General features: G+C 44.5%; 1 protein-coding gene across 10 annotated transcripts in view; it reads left to right on the forward strand.

The window, feature by feature from the left end:
- Positions 1-19,452, forward strand: part of DOCK6 (dedicator of cytokinesis 6) — a 79,827-nt gene that overhangs the window by 37,946 nt on the left and 22,429 nt on the right. For 6 of the 10 annotated variants that reach the window (XM_075206735.1, XM_075206737.1, XM_075206736.1 and 3 more), the window contains exons 15-30: positions 1,000-1,117; positions 1,291-1,361; positions 1,951-2,089; positions 2,633-2,734; positions 3,289-3,375; positions 4,252-4,483; positions 4,707-4,871; positions 9,731-9,909; positions 11,184-11,288; positions 12,510-12,593; positions 13,808-13,903; positions 14,059-14,199; positions 14,514-14,627; positions 15,528-15,698; positions 16,189-16,328; positions 16,475-16,644. In XM_075206735.1, the coding sequence (XP_075062836.1) occupies positions 1,000-1,117; positions 1,291-1,361; positions 1,951-2,089; positions 2,633-2,734; positions 3,289-3,375; positions 4,252-4,483; positions 4,707-4,871; positions 9,731-9,909; positions 11,184-11,288; positions 12,510-12,593; positions 13,808-13,903; positions 14,059-14,199; positions 14,514-14,627; positions 15,528-15,698; positions 16,189-16,328; positions 16,475-16,644 (2,114 nt within the window). The remainder of the gene's footprint in view (positions 1-999; positions 1,118-1,290; positions 1,362-1,950; positions 2,090-2,632; positions 2,735-3,288; positions 3,376-4,251; positions 4,484-4,706; positions 4,872-9,730; positions 9,910-11,183; positions 11,289-12,509; positions 12,594-13,807; positions 13,904-14,058; positions 14,200-14,513; positions 14,628-15,527; positions 15,699-16,188; positions 16,329-16,474; positions 16,645-19,452) is intronic. The other 4 variants (XM_075206741.1, XM_075206742.1, XM_075206743.1 and 1 more) reach the window with 2 other exon arrangements.

A 19,452-nucleotide genomic window follows, 5' to 3' on the forward strand; every position in this document is an offset into this window, starting at 1 on the left:
GTCAGACTATTACATTAGCTCAGTCATCTGTCCCTGTCGTCTGCTGACTCTGCCAGGTAAACACGGGTGACCTTGCCCTGAGGTTGTACAGAGGGAAAGCTGTCTGCTTTCTTCCCATTGGCTGGTGCAGGTGATCCCACTTTATGCTGAGGGTCAGCGGCCAGCGCTGGGAATAGCCTCTGGTGCTGCCAGACCTACAAGTACCATTAGGCAATCTGTGCAGGGCCCATCCCTGTATAAAATAAGCTGCCATTTCTAAAACACTTGTGAAATGGATTTATCAGCCCAACGTACATTTGCATCGGAGCCTTTAAAAATAGCAAGTAAATATTTGTCTTTCCTATCCTGTCATCTCATCCTAATCTATGATTGCAGCAGCAATGCTTATTTCCAAAGGACGATAATGCCTGCTAATGCTTAGTTGCATACTGAGACCACAGGAAATAATAAATATAAATATATATATATATATATATATATATATATATATATATATATATATATATATATATATATATATATATATAAAGACAAAGTTCCCTACTTTCTAGTTGTGGGCCCCGCCCCCAGACAACAGGCCACGCCTCCTGAGCAGACATTGCCGGTAGTATGTTCGAGTCTATGGCTCTGGGCTGGCCACACACATACACACACGTATATACAGTATAATATTGCTAGTTTCTTCTAAATAAGATGTTAATACTTTTCTCTTAATAATAGAGCAAATAAACATATAGTTATTATTAAGGTAATGTATACCTTCATTTCGGTCCTTTTTGAGGCTGTTAGATGTGGCCAGCGGGATTATACTCCAACTACATCCTATTATCTATAGGATAGGTGGATCAGAACAGACACTCGTTTTAAGCTGGCTTTTTGGTGTAGCGTTGAGTTGCTCTTTTGAATTATTGGGATTTCCAGAGTGTATTTGACCCCTACAGTTTAATGGATGCTCCTGTGTAGTGAAAAGTGTCTACTTACCTCTCTCTCTCCCCACAGGAACCTTCTGTATGTTTATCCACGAGGCCTTAACTTCAGCAGCCGCCAGGGTTCAATGAGAAACATCGCTGTAAAGATTCAGTTCATGGCTGGAGAGGACCCCAACCAAGCCTTACCGGTGAGAGTAGGGGGGGAGCGTTGGTGTTTAGTCACCGACTGAATGGGGAGGAGTCAAGAATTGGTGATTGAGGTTTTGGTGAACCGTATATATATATATGTGTATATATATATGTGTATATATATATATATGTATGTGTGTGTAACCGTGAGATCCTGTGTCCTTGTATGCAGGTGATATTTGGCAAATCCAGCTGCAGCGAGTTCTTCAGTGAGAGTTGTACAGCTGTCGTGTATCATAATAAGTAAGTCCAGTTGTGTCACCAAGTCACTATCTTGTTGTAACCATTTATATAACCTGTATTATACACACGTGCTTGGCCCAATCCATCAGTGACATACGAGCCTTATTACTTATCATACTGCTGGAACCCCCTGTCCCACTCTTATCCCAGAACTAGTACCGGGGCCAGGGAGCCAGGATCTCTCCTGAATAGTGCTGCCGTCCTCATTTGTAGTGGAGACTACTGGAGGCCTAGTGGTCCTACACACTAGCCTAAAATAGTAGACATTTGATGGAAGTGGGCATACAATCTGGAAATGGCTTTGTTTTGGTCCTCAAGTTGGGTTCCTCTTCTCCTTGGTGCTACTACACAGTCTCCAGCAGAGGTCCATCGTTCAAATGAGTGCTGGAGACTGCTTGTACCATCTTGTGAAGGGTGAATGACCCAGGGGAGAAGCCTTAAACTAACAGTAAGGGGTGCAAGTCAGCTGACTTCTAAATTCCTTTAGCTTCACACTGCTATAATCAGGCCTATCTCTCTCTTTTCTCTCATTCCTTACTGTCTGGTTTATTTTTGTGTGTAATGATCTTCTGTCTCGATTCTCTCTCAGATCTCCAGAGTTCTATGAAGAATATAAAATGAAAATTCCAGGAAATATGACAGAAAACCATCACTTACTCTTCACCTTCTACCACGTGAGCTGCCGGCAGAACCAGGCTTCCACCTTGGAGACTCCTGCGGGATATACAGTGAGTGTGGCCTTTAACTAGATATTGTTTTAGCACTGTATAATTTGGTGGCGCTATATAAATAATAATATATGCACCATAACCATGTTGTATAACTTGACAGAGGTTGTTCTTCAAGAAGCCCTCATGTATCACAACTGCTATCTCGATTATAATTGTAGCTGTAATTCCTTGTGGGTAATGTCCTTAAGAACATTAGTTTATAACCCAAGTTACACAAAAGATAAATGTTAAAGTCACATAGTGACAGAGTGGAATCCAGCAATTGATCCAGAATCTTGGCGGCCTCCTGTGGTTGCGGAATCTTGGCGGCCTCCTGTGGTTGCGGAATCTTGGCGGCCTCCTGTGGTTGCGGAATCTTGGCGGCCTCCTGTGGTTGCGGAATCTTGGCCTCCTGTGGTTAAGAAAGCCAAAACTTTTCAGCTCACCCCACATCTTGAAATGACCAGCAATTGCTATTTCACTTCACTGTTTAGACCTCCCTTGAGTCCTACCCTTAAAAAAATGTAACCCAACACCGAGGCTTATATTTCTCTCTTACAGTGGATTCCGTTGATGCAACATGGCAGACTGCGAACTGGCTCCTTCTCTCTCCCTGTATCTGTGGAGAAACCGCCGCCCAGCTACTCTGTACTGACCCCTGATGTGAGTATACTGATGGCAAAATGGTCAAAATATCTTATTGGTTAAATTAATGAAATCAGAATATGTGGGAGAAAAATATTATTATTATTATTATTATTATTATTATTATTATTATTATTGTTATTATATTCTGTAGCTTTTCAGAGCAGTGTAGTCTGTAAAATAGAATCTGCTGCTTTGCTGCCAACATAGTCACAGGTACCAGTATGAGCTTTTGTTGTGTTTTAGCTATAAATAAATAAATTGTTCTTGAACATTCTGGTTGAAATGGAAAGATGTTATAAAAATCTTTGCAAATACTGGATGGTCGATGGTGTTGATTGGTCTATTCACCATTTATTGATTGTTATAAAGGCTTTATCTGGAATGGAAAGGATTCTATTTTTGCCTTAACGGCCAGACTATGTCCGTCAGTGGAATGCATGAACTCTGATCATGTCTGATCATCTCGTCTTGATTTAATTGCACTTTCGTTGCCATGGTATCAGACGACTGTGAGTGAATTCTATTCTTTTATGCTTCTGTATAAGTTAATTTCCTCTGCTTCCTTCCAGGTCCAGCTCCCGGGGATGAAGTGGGTGGATAATCACAAACCGGTCTTCATGGTGGATCTGGTGGCTGCTTCGTCTGTGCACACACAGGTCCGGTACTCGCTGATATGACTCATAAGAAGTGCACTGGGGGCCTTGTAGCTGGTATCAGGGAACTTACTGACGCACTGGGGGCCTTGTAACTGGTAGCCGGGAACTTACTGACGCACTGGGGGCCTTGTAGCTGGTATCAGGGAACTTACTGACGCACTGGGGGCCTTGTAACTGGTATCGGGGACCTTACTGACGCACTGGGGGCCTTGTAACTGGTAGCCGGGAACTTACTGACGCACTGGGGGCCTTGTAACTGGTAGCCGGGAACTTACTTACGCACTGGGGGCCTTGTAACTGGTAGCGGGGAACTTACTGACGCACTGGGGGCCTTGTAACTGGTATCATGGAACTTACTGATGCACTGGGGGACATAGTGGACCTTGTATCGGATATGCAGGATATTACTTGGCCATAGTGAACCTTGTATCTGATATGCAGGATATTACTGGGACATAGTGGACAATCTAATTGATGGCAGATATCAGTTAGACTTAGCGGTCTACTTTGTAGCTAATTGAGGTGGATGTGACCCTGTTTAAACGCAGGGCACATTGATTCCAGGACCCCTGACAAGGACATCGGGAATCTGAGCTTTGGTAATGGTGTTCTTGGTGAGATGCAGAAGGACCTTGTTACAGAGTACAACTTTCACATTGAGACATTTGATAGCTCGTACAGACTGGGCTCTTGCAGTGCACAATATTCTTGTGTTTTACAAATCTAGATTAATAATGGTTGTGATAATTGTCTCTTCTGAGACACAAGAAGCTGGAATCCTATGTTTCCCTGATCTCGTGCTGTCATGTGGTCGTCTTCTTCCTCCATCCAGGCTTCTAGTTTAGAATGATCGCGGTTCTCTCTCTCTCTCTGTAGGACCCCAACCTGGACAAGTTCTTCACTCTGGTGCAGGTGCTGGAGGAGCAGAGTTTTCCCTTCCGACTAAAGGATGTCATCATCACAGAAAGTAACGTGGAGTCAGAGCTAAAAAGTAGTATGGGGAACCTGCGTCTGGCCGCTTTGGGACCCGCGGTCTGCTTCTGTCACCAGCTCCTGGACAAGCTGATCCTACTCATCGTCAGGCCTCCGGTTATCGGGGGACAGATTGGTTAGTACCGGCCAAACTATCTCTTTCCGTCTTCTAGGAGACATCTACTTATGTTCCTAGTCTTCATTTTTTCTCTTGTTCTACTTATCTGTACTCTGTTTTGTTACCACCCCTCTTCCCCCCCATCGTTCTCGTGTCTCCTGCCTGTTCCTTCCATGTCAGTCACTCTCTCTACATGACCTAAATTTGCTCTGTGGTTGTTGCTGTTCCCCTGTATTTACAGTCAACTTGGGCCGGGCAGCCTTCGAGGTAGTTGCTCTGTTGGTAAGCCAAGTTCACCGGACCCTGGAAGGATCTCAGGATCAACATGGCAGGAATGGTCTACTGGCATCGTATCTGCACTACGCCTTCCACCTGCCCAGCGATATGCCGTCCCAGCTGCACAGCTGTAAGTATCACTTCTAGGTGTTGGCTAAAATTATATAAACCCTCAAGTCACATTTCTGTATGTGAAGAACATGTTACACTTCAATTAAATAATTAAAGGCCGACATTTATTAAAAAAAAAAATCCTTTGTTTTATATAGAATTTTTCTAGTAAGAAACCAAAAATTAAAGTGTATAATAGTTATTTCCTTACAATACATGTATTGGTGGGCAGATCTGACTTATTAAACAAGGGTACCACCATGGCAGTGTGAGTGGAGTTTAGATGTTGCCTATAGCAACCAATCAGATTCTTGCTATCATTTATTTAGTACATTCTACAAAATGACAGCTAGAATCTGATTGGTTGCTTACAGGCAACATCTCCACTTTTTCAATCCCACAGTTTAGTAAATATACCCCCTAGGACTTCTTTTCTTAACGTTTTATTTAGGGGAAAAATGTGAGCTCAACCATAATTAGCATGCAAGTAAGATAATGGGGCTCAATTACAAAGCTCAAAATCCCAGAGCTGCCCAGCGGTTATATGTGCAAGTGCTCTTGTGTTTGTCAGTGGGAACGCCAATTATCAGGTCTTTGTAAAGAGCCCGGTAGATTGGGAGAAGCCTACGTTAGTTTGCGGACGCTCCAGGAAAATCATATGCTGAAAACAATTTAAATAGAAGTCCAAACTATTTTCACTTTAGGGCCGTCCCCTTAATTAAATTCAAGTTTTATGATATTTTACTAAAATACTGCTCTGTTTATCCTCATTTCTGAGTGAGGGGACATTGAGACTGTCTGTCCAAAGAGCCTCCCATTATAGGTATAGGACAGTGTTGGCTAGCCTGTGACACTCCAGGTGTTGTGAAACTACAAGTCCCAGCATGCTTTGCCAATATATAGCAGCTTATTGCTGGAAGGGTATGCTGGGACTTGTAGTTTCACAACACCTGGAGTGTCACAGGTTAGCCAACACTGGTATAGGAGGAGGCCTGATTTACACCACATGCAACCAGCGGAAGAATCTGGTCATTTTGCGGGGGGAGAAAATTGCTGTGTGCAGCCTGTAAAATTAGGAATGCCTCACTGAGTGCACATCTCCACCCCCACCAGCTAAATAGTCCTGTCCCACAGAGCTAATTGTTGTGTTTTTTCCAACTTCAGTGCAAACCTAATCTGTATGTAGCATAACACTTGCTGAGCGCCTCCCTTTGGAAAGAGAGAACTTTTTCCACCCTCACAGGGGTTGACATTATGGCTCGCGTATCCATGCGGATTTCCGTAAAATCAGACGCTCTCGCGTTAATGTGTGATGTCACCAATGAGCTTTTGTGCTTCAAATTTGCGAGGTTAAGAATAAGGCAAATGAAAAAAATTATCTGATTCAGAACACATGTGCACCTAAAAGGCATCAAACAAATGTTTAAATAAACTGAAATTGCAACACTGCCACCTGCAGGCTGAAAGACTGTATTGCAAAACAGTAATATGTCATGTAAACTGGATTTACTGAACGTTAAATCCACTAGCTAATTGTCTGAAAGCAGGCTTAGATGGAGAAGATCCACAGTTATGGAGCAAGCAGATGAAAGTATCATAAGCAACCAAAGGAGGAAAGCCCTGTGTTCCCCAATGACTTATACGACAAAATAATTTATCAATTCGTTTTCCTGTTCTCATGTGTTACAATGGGGAACGTAGAAACGGCTGAAGACCCAAAAGCCGCCTTCAAGAACTAACTGGGTGTGAACTACAAGAAGCAACGCCAACCAGACACCACTGGCCACAGCACCTTGACAGACAAGGTTGCCACCCTGGATCCCTGTATGGCTGCATTTATGGCCATGAAGAAGGCGACCATTGACTTCAGCAGATCCATAGGAATATGTGATAATGTTTCAAATAGACTATCTTGTGGCACACCAAGGATTAGTTACATGTCTTAGGGTTACACCGGAGAACAGTAGGGAAGGGACCACGTGAACCACACCCTGAAGGAACGTCCTGAAGTGAGAAATGACAGGAAAATAACAGACTGTGGCCTGACGTGAAAGCTCAGTCTTGAGTGAACTTCAAGGTGCATGAAGAAGGTGGCTCTGGGAGGGTTGGACTCTGCTTTGCTTGCCCTAAGCATTGTTTTGTTGACTGAATCAGAAAAACAGCATTCCCTCAAATGAACAGTCATTGCTAATGCGTAATTTAAGGTCCAGTACATTAACCTACTGATCCATTGTTATTGGGGCTCACACAGAAGTTCAAGTGATACCTCCTTAAGACGTTCCATTGGTGGTACTGGACCCACCACCAGGTATTGGGGCCTCTATAGGTGTATTTCAACTCTAGTCTTCTAGAACCCCCAACAGGTTGTGTTTTGAGGATGTCTTTAATCTTGCACAGGTGAGTTCTCTATTAGGCTGGGTAATTAATGATCCCACTGGTTCTCAAGTACTGGAGCTGGGAAACTGTGCTCTAGAGTTTGGGATAGATTGAAAAAGACTCCAGGCTTCAGTGAAAATTAACTGAGAATATTTTTTATTTTTTTTGGAGTAGAAAGTCAAATTTGATGCTGTGCAGCTGGGAGATCACCTTCTGAGCCATGTGTGCACCCACGTTACCTCCTGATAGAGTGTCTGCCACTGAAACGGGATGGACTTAGCCAAGGGGAGGAAGACTTGTCCGCATTCATCCTGGAGTATTGTCTCGAACTACCAAACATCCTCCTCTCCTGTCTTTCTGTTTTATTGAACTTATGCCCAGGGGGAAATGCCTTCAGGGGAGAGCTTTTAAAGTGGGGTCCACCGGCCAGATTTTCAGCTACAAGGCCCAGCGAATACCTTGACAGTTGCTCAAGTGGTAAAATGAACAACTCCCTGACCAACTTTGCAAATATAGAGACTTGCCTCCATAGCCAGCACAGAGTAGGTGCTACCAACCAAGGAACCCTCCGTCAGCTGGAGCAAGAGTGGGCTCATAATCCGGACTATGACAACGGTGCGGAGGTGACTCCGCGGAAAAGATGTATAGAACACTTCCCTTTGGGCGTGGATTATGGTGCTTTACTGTGGCAGCGTCAGAAACTGGCTTGACAGTGTTAATAGATAACCTGGAAATGGAAGGATCCATAGATTGTCCCATAGATTGTAAGCTTGCGAGCAGGGCCCTCTTACCTCTCTGTATGTATGTAATACCCAGTATTGTTTTATTACTGTTTGTTTCCAATTGTAAAGCGCTATGGAATCTGCTGGTACTATATAAATAAATGATGATGATGATCCACTGGTGGGAAATCATCTGAAAATGGAGAAACTTAGAGATGTAGACTTTTATTCCAACACAATGATATAATCAAACTCTTTGTTAGTAGGGAAAACCATAGTGGACTGCATCTGCTGTTCTTATATAACCTTGTGTGTGTCAGAGGGGGAAGACTTGTGTTTTGTGCTGTGAGTGACCTCGGCGATGATGCTGAAATAGGACAACCAAACACTACAGTACACCATACTTGCCAACTCTCCCTGAATGTCAGGGAGACTCCCTGAAATAGGGGTGATCTCCCTCACTCCCTGAAGAGTCTGGCATTCTCCCTGATGCTGAGCCAGTACAAGACGTAGTTGGCTTCGCCATCTGTGGCATGATGACAGTTCAGAAATTGTGTCCTATGTCCATGTATTGATGCCTATGGAGGTGGCCATTTTCATGGAGACTTAGATGTAATAAAAGACTGACAGGTAAGACAACATGACTTCAGGGTCTTAATGACGCAAATATCGCGTGATCTTAGCCCCGCCCCCTGCTGCAATTGCCCAAATTTAGGGGGCAGGGCCAAGCCCGTGCCCGTACGTCCATTTTCCCGGGATCTCCCTGAAGCCAACAAGAAAAAGTTGGCAAGTATGCAGTACACACAATGTATCCTGCCCCGGATACTTCCTAAGAACTGAAATACACACACACTCAAAGACCTGTTCACGTTTTTCCCAGAAGCCAGGGAAGAGACAGACCATCCCCAGGTATTGTCACAAAAAGGAGCTGTGCGTGGCATTGCACACTACACTCAAAGGATCGCAGCCATTCAGCTAATAGATCGTTCGAGAACCAAAGCAGAGGAAGAGTTTTGCGCCCCGGAGAGGTGAAAGGCAGGATGCACAGACACAAAGGTGAAAGGCAGGATGCACAGACACAATCACTGCAACTGTAACATTTGGATGAAGAAGGGGACATCAGGAAGAAAGCTTAGGGTGAGATGATGATCATGCTGTTGTGCCCATCCATTGATGGTTCCAGGGGTGATACCAGAATGGGGGGGGGGGGGTTCCTCCTTCAGCTCTTCCAGTACTTTACTTATTGCCTAGGTCCCCCTTCCTTGGTAGAGGGCGCCTCTAAAATTGTGCACAGCTATTCAGTGAAGTCTGTTTACAGGTAGGGACAGATCAGAGATCTGTTCCTCCTCCTGCCCAAGGCAGCGAACAGAGGAATAAAGAAAGGTACCATGGGTGTGTGGAATGAAAATAAAAGGTCCTTGGTCCACCTCCGACGTAAGCTCAAGCTGCCTAGCTATCTTCATCATGTCTTGGGTGGGGTATGGAAGAATTACCTCCTGGAGGCCGCACAGCCTATATCCCATGTTCCTGTTTCCCTGAGTGTAGCACATCACATGAGCAATAATCTTTTAGGTAACTCTTGAAGAGGGAAAACAAATCAGTTTGTGGTATTTATTATGTACTGTAATATCCAACACTCCCTGTACTAAAACCTGGAGGGTGAAAGGTCTGTTTATTTGTTGTGTAATAGATTCTGTATTATTATAGTCATCTGATTCTTTGTCTTCCTCTCCGTATGGTAATGGCCTTCACATTTCACTTCTTCTTTCTGATTTCACAGCTCTTGCCCATCCTTCGTCCTCCGCCACTGTCCACTCTGCCACACTTTCCCGTGCCACAGGACGGCCCAACAGTCTTAACCTGGCACGCTGCAGGAGTATTAGTAACAGCAACCCTGACCTGACCAGCACTCCAGGCTCCGCAGATGATGAGGAAGTGCAGAAGATCATGGGAGGCAAGGTACACGTTGGCCATCTTACATGTGGACATGAGCTTCAGGCTGTGGAGATTCCTGAAAGCTGGCTTGTGTCAATGGATGTATTTCCCATTTCTCATAATGCGTTTCCTCTATGTTCCCTCCAACTATACTCCAATATTTTGACCTTATTCCCTCCTATGTCCCTGATTTGTTGTACCTGTATTTTTTTTATCATCTCCTCCCAGCATATTCTTCTCTGCTCAGCCTCCCCTTTCTCCTTCTCCCTGGAATATTGTTTGCTGGCTATCTCCTCAACAATGTTCTCTTCACTGGGTATGTCTCCTCTTCTTAACAGCTATCTACTTCTTCCTGGTATTCTCCTATACTGGGTATGTTTTCTTTCCTCACCTGCTCTCTGTCTTCCTGGTATTCTCCTATACTGGGTATGTTTTCTTTCCTCACCTGCTCTCTTAACTTCTCGCATTTTCTTTACTGGGTATGCTCTCTCTTCTACCAAACTATTTTTCTTCCCATCATTCTCTATATTGGGGATGTCTTCTCTTCTCACCTCCTCTCTGTCTTCCTGGTAGTCTCATTACTGGAGATGTCTTCTGTTCTCACCTACTCTCTGTCTTCCTGGTAGTCTCATTACTGGGGATGTCTTCTCTTCTCACCTACTCTCTGTCTTCCTGGTAGTCTCATTACTGGAGATGTCTTCTGTTCTCACCTACTCTCTGTCTTCCTGGTAGTCTCATTACTGGGAATGTCTTCTCTTCTCACCTACTATCTCTCTTCCTGGTAGTCTCATTACTGGGGATGTCTTCTCTTCTCACCTACTATCTCTCTTCCTGGTAGTCTCATTACTGGAGATGTCTTCTCTTCTCACTTACTCTCTGTCTTCCTGGTAGTCTCATTACTGGAGATGTCTTCTGTTCTCACCTACTCTCTGTCTTCCTGGTAGTCTCATTACTGGGGATGTCTTCTCTTCTCACCTACTCTCTGTCTTCCTGGTAGTCTCATTACTGGGGATGTCTTCTCTTCTCACCTATTATCTGTCTTCCTGGTAGTCTCATTATTGGGGATGTCTTCTCTTCTCACCCTTTTCCCTGCATTCATTCTCTTTCTTTCCAGCATTCTTTTTACAGGGAATGTTCTCGGTTGTCTTCCTCCCTTTTCTTCTTCCTGGGCATTCTCTTTACTGGGCATATTTCCTTTTTTCATCCACCCTCTTCACCTTCTCCTGGGTATTCTGTTTAATGGTATATTTTCTCTCCTCTCACCCAATCTACTCTTCTGGGCATTGTCTTTCTTGCAGGGTATCGATCGCTCTCACTCTTGGGTGAACTCTGCTTATTGTCCTGGGGGTCCAAAATCTGTGCAACGCCGGAACCAGCCCAGTTCCAACACTGAGCTCCGACAGGTGGCACTTCCCATTATACGTGTGATGCATGTGCCAGCCTCTCTCTGCATGTCCTCTGCACCCATCTCACCTGTAGCTCTGTAATCCTCTGTATCTTAGTATAACCTCTCCCATCTCTCGTGGTAGAACTCAGATTGTGGACCCTCTCCATGGTCATCAGTAATATGAGCTGGAGGGACAACATAGACTTCTATTATCTGTTTTTGGCCAAATATATGTTGCATTCAACAATTCTCAAAAAAGCTGGGTCAGAAGTACCTCTCGGTACCCAAAATTCATATATTGACCAACTCCGATTACTCCTAAATAGCACAATCTGAATAGCAGTAGCGGGATCCTACATATAAAGACAAATATTACTTGTAGCTGAGGGCACATGCACCTTTCAGCTGCACAGGGAGCAAGACTTTTTGTCAGAAGCTTACCCTGGAGTATCCATGACAATTAGAACTAGAATCCCAGAGATCGGCGCCGTTTGATAACCAGGTCAAACATTCAGTGTTAGACTGAGGCAGGCAGGTGATACCTTCTTTTGTTTTACCCGAACCAAAAGTTCCAACCAGTGATGGTGGCTGCACGGTCTAGCTAGGTTTCAGTGGTTGGTTCATTTTTATCTAGATAGTGGGTGATGGGTTCTTTCCAGCTGACCCCTCAGTCACGTTCAGGCCTGGCCCTGCATGGGCACGTGCTGACAGAAGTACGCCATAAGCGCATTACACAGTTCCTCCAAATAATGTAATTATGCGTGTGACCGTATTTTATGTAAAAGTCGTTGTGTTCTTTTTTCTTTTTTTTTCTTTTTTTTTTTTATTTTTTTTTATTTTTTTTTGATTGTTAAAATCTCTTGGGGGGGCTTCTATGAAAACTGTTCTACATGTAAAGGAAGTGTTTCCTACAGCAACCAATCAGATTCTAGCTGATAGTTTTCTAGCACAGTATTGAAAATGGAAGCAAACGTCTGATTGGTTCCTTTGGGTAGCAATGCTTTTTCTGGACCATTACATGTGGAACACGTTTCATAAAACGCCTCCATAATATTTACAGTAGATATTGTACCTTAGTACCAGTATGCATGTAACATGATTATCATTCATCCATGTCATCTTTCCTTTTCTCCCTTACACAACGCTGTCTTTTTAACCCCTCAATGTCTCTCCGCTCTCTCTCTTTCCCGTTACCTTTCCATACCCTTTCTCTTGCCATCCTGTAACGCCTGCATAGAGCAATGAGCGAAGTCCAAACCGCATATCCAGCTACATGGAGAGTGAGGTGTCCTCCGCCCAGCCTCGCCCCACCGCCAAAAAGGTATTTTATGTGGCTGATACAGGGCAGATTTTGGGGGTGATCTATGGATATCCCAGGGCCCCGGACAACATGAAGAGCCACTGACTTAATAACTCTGAGATGGTACCTTGCCCAGTGATCAGTGATCAGTATATTAAATCATTGACGTTTTGACTACTGTTAATTGTTGTTCCCAAGCTTGAGGATGTATATATGTCATTCACATACTCATCAGCTTATTAACCAGTTTCTGTACAGTATTAACATTAATATTATTTCTAATTTATGCATGTTTTTCGTATTGCCGCTGACTGTCAGTTTTCAAATGTAATCCTGAATTTCATCAAGTGAGAGCTTTAAGGCTTCTGGTGGGAGCTATGTAATATGAAGTCTGTCCCTCCCACAACAGGGTGACACAGACAGGAGGGAGCTATGTAATATGAAGTCTGTCCCTCCCACCACAGGGTGACACAGACAGGAGGGAGCTATGTGACATGGAGTCTGTCCCTCCCACCACAGGGTGACACAGACAGGAGGGAGCTATGTGACATGGAGTCTGTCCCTCCCACCACAGGGTGACACAGACAGGAGGGAGCTATGTAATATGAAGTCTGTCCCTCCCACCACAGGGTGACACAGACAGGAGGGAGCTATGTGACATGGAGTCTGTCCCTCCCACCACAGGGTGACACAGACAGGAGGGAGCTATGTGACATGGAGTCTGTCCCTCCCACCACAGGGTGACACATACAGGAGGGAGCTATGTGACGTGGAGCCTGTCCTTCCCACCATAGGGTGACACAGACAGGAGGGAGCTATGTGACGTGGAGTCTGTCTCTCCCACCACAGGGTGACACATACAGGAGGGAGCTATGTGACATGGAGTCTGTCCCTCCCACCACAGGGTGACACAGACAGGAGGGAGCTATGTGACGTGGAGTCTGTCTCTCCCACCACAGGGTGACACAGACAGGAGGGAGCTATGTGACATGGAGTCTGTCCCTCCCACCACAGGGTGACACATACAGGAGGGAGCTATGTGACATGGAGTCTGTCCCTCCCACCACAGGGTGACACAGACAGGATATAGTAAATAATATATAACATTTCAGGTGCACTTAGTCACACGCGATTAGCTCCTCACTGTGACATATATAAGATTGGGGACTCCATGGGTACAGTACACTGTAGTATGTGGGAAGGTGGAAGATGTGACTGGTCTCTGTTCTGTGCAGCTGTTACACGAGGAACTGGCCTTGCAGTGGGTGGTGAGCGGCAGTCCTGTGCGGGAAGCAGCTCTGAGCCAGGCCTGGTTCTTCTTCCAGCTTATGGTGAGTATAACTGGCAGGATGAAGGGATGTGCTCTGAGAAGGTTACTGTGTGTGTTTGTGTTTGTGTGTGTGTGTGATAGAGATTTGGAGCTGAACCTACAATTAGATTTATTTCCCCTTCCCCATTATGAATTGTGTGTGGTTTCCTCTTTCAGACAAAGAGCATGGCTCTGCATCTTCATAACTCTGAGAGATTGGACGCTCCCCGTAAGCAGCGCTTTCCTGAGAGATTCGTGGATGATATATCTGCACTCGTGTGCAATGTCTGTACTGAGATCACCGGCCGCTATCTCAAGGTTTGATAGAGCGCACTTGGGGTATGTGCACGTGGGCGTTTGTTAATCCCCTCTCTCCGCTCTTTACATTTTTGGGCATGTAGAATATGCTCTACTTTCCCTCCTCCCTTCCCCAACAGACGTTGGCGATGCTTTCCATTTAATCAGAATGAAGGGAGACTGAATTAACTCACCCCCGTGTGCACAAGCTTTTATTCCTGTTCATTTTGACCCTCATCTCAGTATATGATCTGTTTTCTTCGCCGTATGTAATTCTGAATTCCTCCTCCCCTCACGTTCTCTTTGTCTTGTCTGTGACATCTTTTCCATCTCAGGATGCCGACCTCGCCGAGCGCCTCAACAGCAGCCTGGCTTTCTTCTTCAACGATCTCTTGACGCTGATGGATCGAGGTTTTGTTTTCAATCTCATCCGATCATACTACAAACAGGTAAAAAATTATATATAGTATTTAAAAAAAACTAGTCGGAGTAGCGGGAACAACCGCACAATGCTGTCCGGTACTTCATAAAGGGATGGCGGTGGGGGACTATAGTCTAAACCTTGGTAGGGGTACCGTATTCTCAATTCCACCTGTGCTCCGTTCAAAATGCATGTGGCCGGGACACAGGAGCTCTGTTTTCTGGATGATTGAGGACAATAAGAGGCAATGCTTCCCCCTACTCAGTCTCCTGCTATAACTGGATTGAATGCATCACGTGATATATATATATATATAGATATAGATATAGATATAGATATAGATATATATATAGATAGATAGATATAGACAAGTTAACCCGTGCATGATACTCATGCATTCTAGTCAAATCAAGCTACTTAAGGTCTTAAAAAGGTTCTTGTCATGCATTTGGACCTAGCCCAGGCCTCCTCAGGGGAAGAGCGTTACTTCCCGACGCAAGCGCCCTTTTTAATGTGTGTTCATGGGGTAAAATTACCTCACGAAAATTAGTTTGACCCCTCAACTCGTAAATTGACTGACTTCACTATTCTAATTTTTTTGTCAAATAATGTCAGTATACCAAATTTCAGGTCAATTGGGTAAGTCATTTCTGAGAAAATAGTTTTTTCCACACACACACTAACGCACGCCGCTAGGCTTTTACTTTTATATATTAGATAATGCTAAGAGATTAGTAGGTCAGTGTAAAACTCCACCCAGCAGGTGGCGCTGCAGCTTGTTTTTTTTTTTCCCCCACACACAGACTAACACACGCCACTAGGCTTTTATATTATAGACGTTTGTCACTAGTATTGGTGTCTTTGGAAATGCGTTTAAATGTACCTAGTATGGGGTGATTACATATAATTCCTGTTTTTGTGTTTTCAGATTAACAGTAAATTGCCAAAGGCGCAGAATCCAAACGTGCTGATCTCCCTGCGCATGGATCTGCTGCGCATCGTTTGCTCACATGAACACTACATCTCCCTAAACCTCCCCTGCAGCCGCCTGTCTCCACCCAACTCTCCCTCCCCGTCTATCTCTTCCACCACCTCGCAGGTACAGTGACACCACAGACTGAGGCTCCTCTTGCATCCCTAGGCTCGTTCTCCACACGATGGCTGCCCCCGCTCTGTATACATCTCACGGCTATCATAGGACACCGAACACCACACAATGATATAATGAGCCTGTACCTCATGCTGTAGTTTCTTAAGATCGGGTTGGGGGGAAAACTCTGCAATGTCCATAATTTTATTTTGAATAAACTTTATTGGAGTCTCTTAGCATTCACAGGACAGCTTGGGTGACGTAGCTGCAAACACATTAGAATAGTACAGGGAAGATGGTGGAGGTAGCCGGCCAACTAGTAAGTGGGGACGGTGCAGTAGAAAGCTGTCCGATTGTCCGTACACATTTCTGCAGTATACGTGGATCTCTGAAGTAGATTGGTTATAGCGGAAGCATGGTCAGGTGACACAATCAGTGGAGGAGATATTAGGTTATTGGGCTGTGCAGTAATGGTTTCCACTCTCTCTCTTCCCCTCAGAGCTCAGTTTTCTCCAGTCCAGCCCAAGACAAGACGGTCACTAATATGTTTGAGCTGTCTGTTCCATTCAGACAGCAACACTTCCTCTCCGGCCTCATCCTGACAGAGCTCGCCCTAATACTGGAGCCCGATGTCGAAGGGTGAGATTTGTGTCCTCCGGTCTCCTTCTGGCTAATTAATTACCTATAATGTACCTTCCGTCACCCCCACACATGACACTATCGTGTCCCCTGTGCTCTCTTGCTCTCCTCCATTTTGTGCTCTGTTCCTCTCTCTCTCTCCACAGTATGTTTTTCCTCCAGAAGAAAGCGATCAGCACTCTCCACAACCTCCTCTGCAGCCATGACACCGACCCTCGCTTCTCCGAACCGGCGGTCAAGGAGAGCATTTCCCGCCTGTATCTTCCTTTGATTGGCATCGTCATGGAAACTCTGCCCCAGCTGTACGACTTCACGGGTGAATATCCATCTAACACACGTTACTGATCAGCTGCGATTAGATGACATGTGTCTGACCTTCTGGAGGCTGCCAAGCCAGTGACAGATGGTTCCAGTAATAGTTTCACAACCCTCTTCTCCAGTCGCTCTCATGTGCCAAGATTTAAAGGCAATTAAAGAACTCTTTTTGTTACTAAATATGGAACATTTGCTCCAGTGCACATCATTTTTCCTATATAGTATTTGTTATTGTCTTTCAGCGTTAGTTATGTCAGCATTTGTTGTGTGACAGCATCTATCCGTTCCCAGAGTTGAAATGAACATTTTTCTTAAGAATTTATATTCTGTGCACTGATTGGTTGTTTGTGATGACTTTGATTGGAGGACATGTCCAGAGTTACACTGGCATTCATAGCTTTGGAGTGAGCAGGGTTAGAACTTTACTGACAGAAATGTTGTTATGCATTATTCTGTATTGTTACATTAATTACAAAATATTCCTTTTAGTCCACTTTAATAATATCCCCAATGGTGAAATTCAACTAATTTCACAGGCAGCCATTGCGTGGTCTCAACCAATAGTCGTGAGAATGCAGCCTATCGATGCATGTCTGTGATGTCACTGGTTCCTAACGATTTGATAGGCTGCATTCTGCAGAGGATTGGTACAGCCCATAGACTGACTGTGTGACAGGTGGGACCGCCTATGCCACCCTGTCTGTTGTTGCTGGGAACCGGCTGGGCTTACTGTGCCACGTTCCCTTTCTTTATCCCAAATGCGCCCTCTAACCGCAGTAGGAGGAGCTTAAGCTGCTGCCACCACTGGACTCCTTACCAGCACCCAGAACCGGGTTCTTTCTTGGTAGCGGTCGCTGCTGGTGTACCTGGGCTTGTACCCCTGACCTCTTACTATGGATCCGGGTTGCTGTGGACGGATCCCCCCTCGTCTATTACACTGGACAGAGCTGCTGGGTAGCGGGCAGAGCGGTGGTACCGGTAAGCTGGGTCCAAACCTCAGAACAGCCGGGAACGGATTAGAGTTGTGTCTAATCTGTAGGTCACAGGAATTTCAGCATGGAAAGGTTGTCAAGCAGGTCTTTGAATCAAGTGATGTTTATTTGCTCAAGTAGTCCTTGTAATTGTAAAGCGCTACAGAATTTACTGGCACTATATAAATAAATGTTGATGATGATCATGGACAGTTAACACGCCTGTCTGTGGAACTAGCGATCTTTCTAGAAGTATAGATGGTACAAGAATGATGCATTATATGCTCAAACACCTCACTTTTTATACAGTTCTGACATAACTCCTGGCAGGGGGTAAGCCAGCCCCCTGATCTGAGATGGTTCCGCAGCATCTGAATTATTTTTAGTATCGGGATACGATATATGTTTCCCAAACATAGATTTACATGCAATGCAAAGCTAACAATATTTACACTACTCTGTTATATGCTAAAACTTGATGCTTGTATTATCTGAGATGCAGCCACGCCAGACAGAAAGGCAGCGGACCCATGCAGGGTATTCAGGCTAAACAGGTGTTTGTCACTTTACATAAAAAGAGTTACTTAGCATTTCCTGCTATCAGCAAAATAGACTTCCTCTAGCAAAGTTAGAAACCCAAATAATGACACTTCCATACAAAACACATCCCAAAGTAACACAATAAGTGCATTTGCAATTATATACATTGCTGCCTCCACCACTTATTGAAATATATTTCTACGATAAATTATTTCTACATGATCCAGCCACAAATAAGTTATTTATAAGTGATGCAGCCACAGGCTGCCTGCGCTGTAAGTCCGCTACAAAGCTCGAAGCATCCTCTGCAAAGTGCAAAACCGGCCACCTTCCCACCATGCGCCCTCATTTGCGAGAGTGCGTCTCGATTTACCCCAGGCGCACATGTTTGTGCAGCAAGATAGCGACGTTTGTGGAGGAGCAGACGTTTGAACAGGCTGAGCGGAGGACAGTTCTTACAAGGTACAGAGTAGGCACCAAGTTTTGCAGAAACAAAATTTTATTTATTTTCGAGAAGAGAGATTATTTTAAGAAGATAAAGGGCTGAATTACTATGGGTGTTCCTGTGCAGTGGGGCACACTGTCACGTTCACTCTGGGATTTGAACTTTGCACCAGCTCAGAGTTGGCAGCCTTCCGATTTTGTGCTTCTAATTGGACCCATTTTGCTCCAGACACAAATTTGCCACATGTAATAAACAGTCCTGGGGGTAAATGTATCAAGCTGAGAGTTTTCCGGCGGGTTTGAAAAGTGGAGATGTTGCCTATAGCAACCAATCAGATTCTAGCTATCATTTTGTAGAATGTACTAAATAAATGATAGCTGGAATCTGATTGGTTTTTCAAACCCGCCGGAAAACTCTCAGCTTGATACATTTACCCCCTGATGTCCTCATTATTTAACCCATAATTGGTGCTAATGCAATCTGTATTTTAGTAGAAATACTGAAAAGTTTACTTTAGCAACAGGGATAGGAGGATGGACAATGATGTTTACAATTTTGCACCGTGCGTCTCTGGAGATTTGTCGCCTCTCCTCACCCTTGGCGCACTTCTACTTTGCTGAGGCGTCTCTCGAGATCAGAGAATAAGCGTGCACTGTAGAGTGCAGATCATCCAAGCAAACGCGTGTAAAAGCGGGATGTTTTTGTGCTGCACATCGAGCACATCAAAAATGAGGCCCTCTGCGTATAAAAGACGGGTACGTTACATACTGTAGGTAAACATTGCTAGCAATAATTAACAACTGATAAAGTACAATATAATAAACTCTAGATTCATTTTCAAGGTCATTTTGGG

Source organism: Mixophyes fleayi, chromosome 4 (assembly GCF_038048845.1).
Source record: "Mixophyes fleayi isolate aMixFle1 chromosome 4, aMixFle1.hap1, whole genome shotgun sequence".
In the NCBI taxonomy this organism is placed as follows: Eukaryota; Metazoa; Chordata; class Amphibia; order Anura; family Limnodynastidae; genus Mixophyes; species Mixophyes fleayi.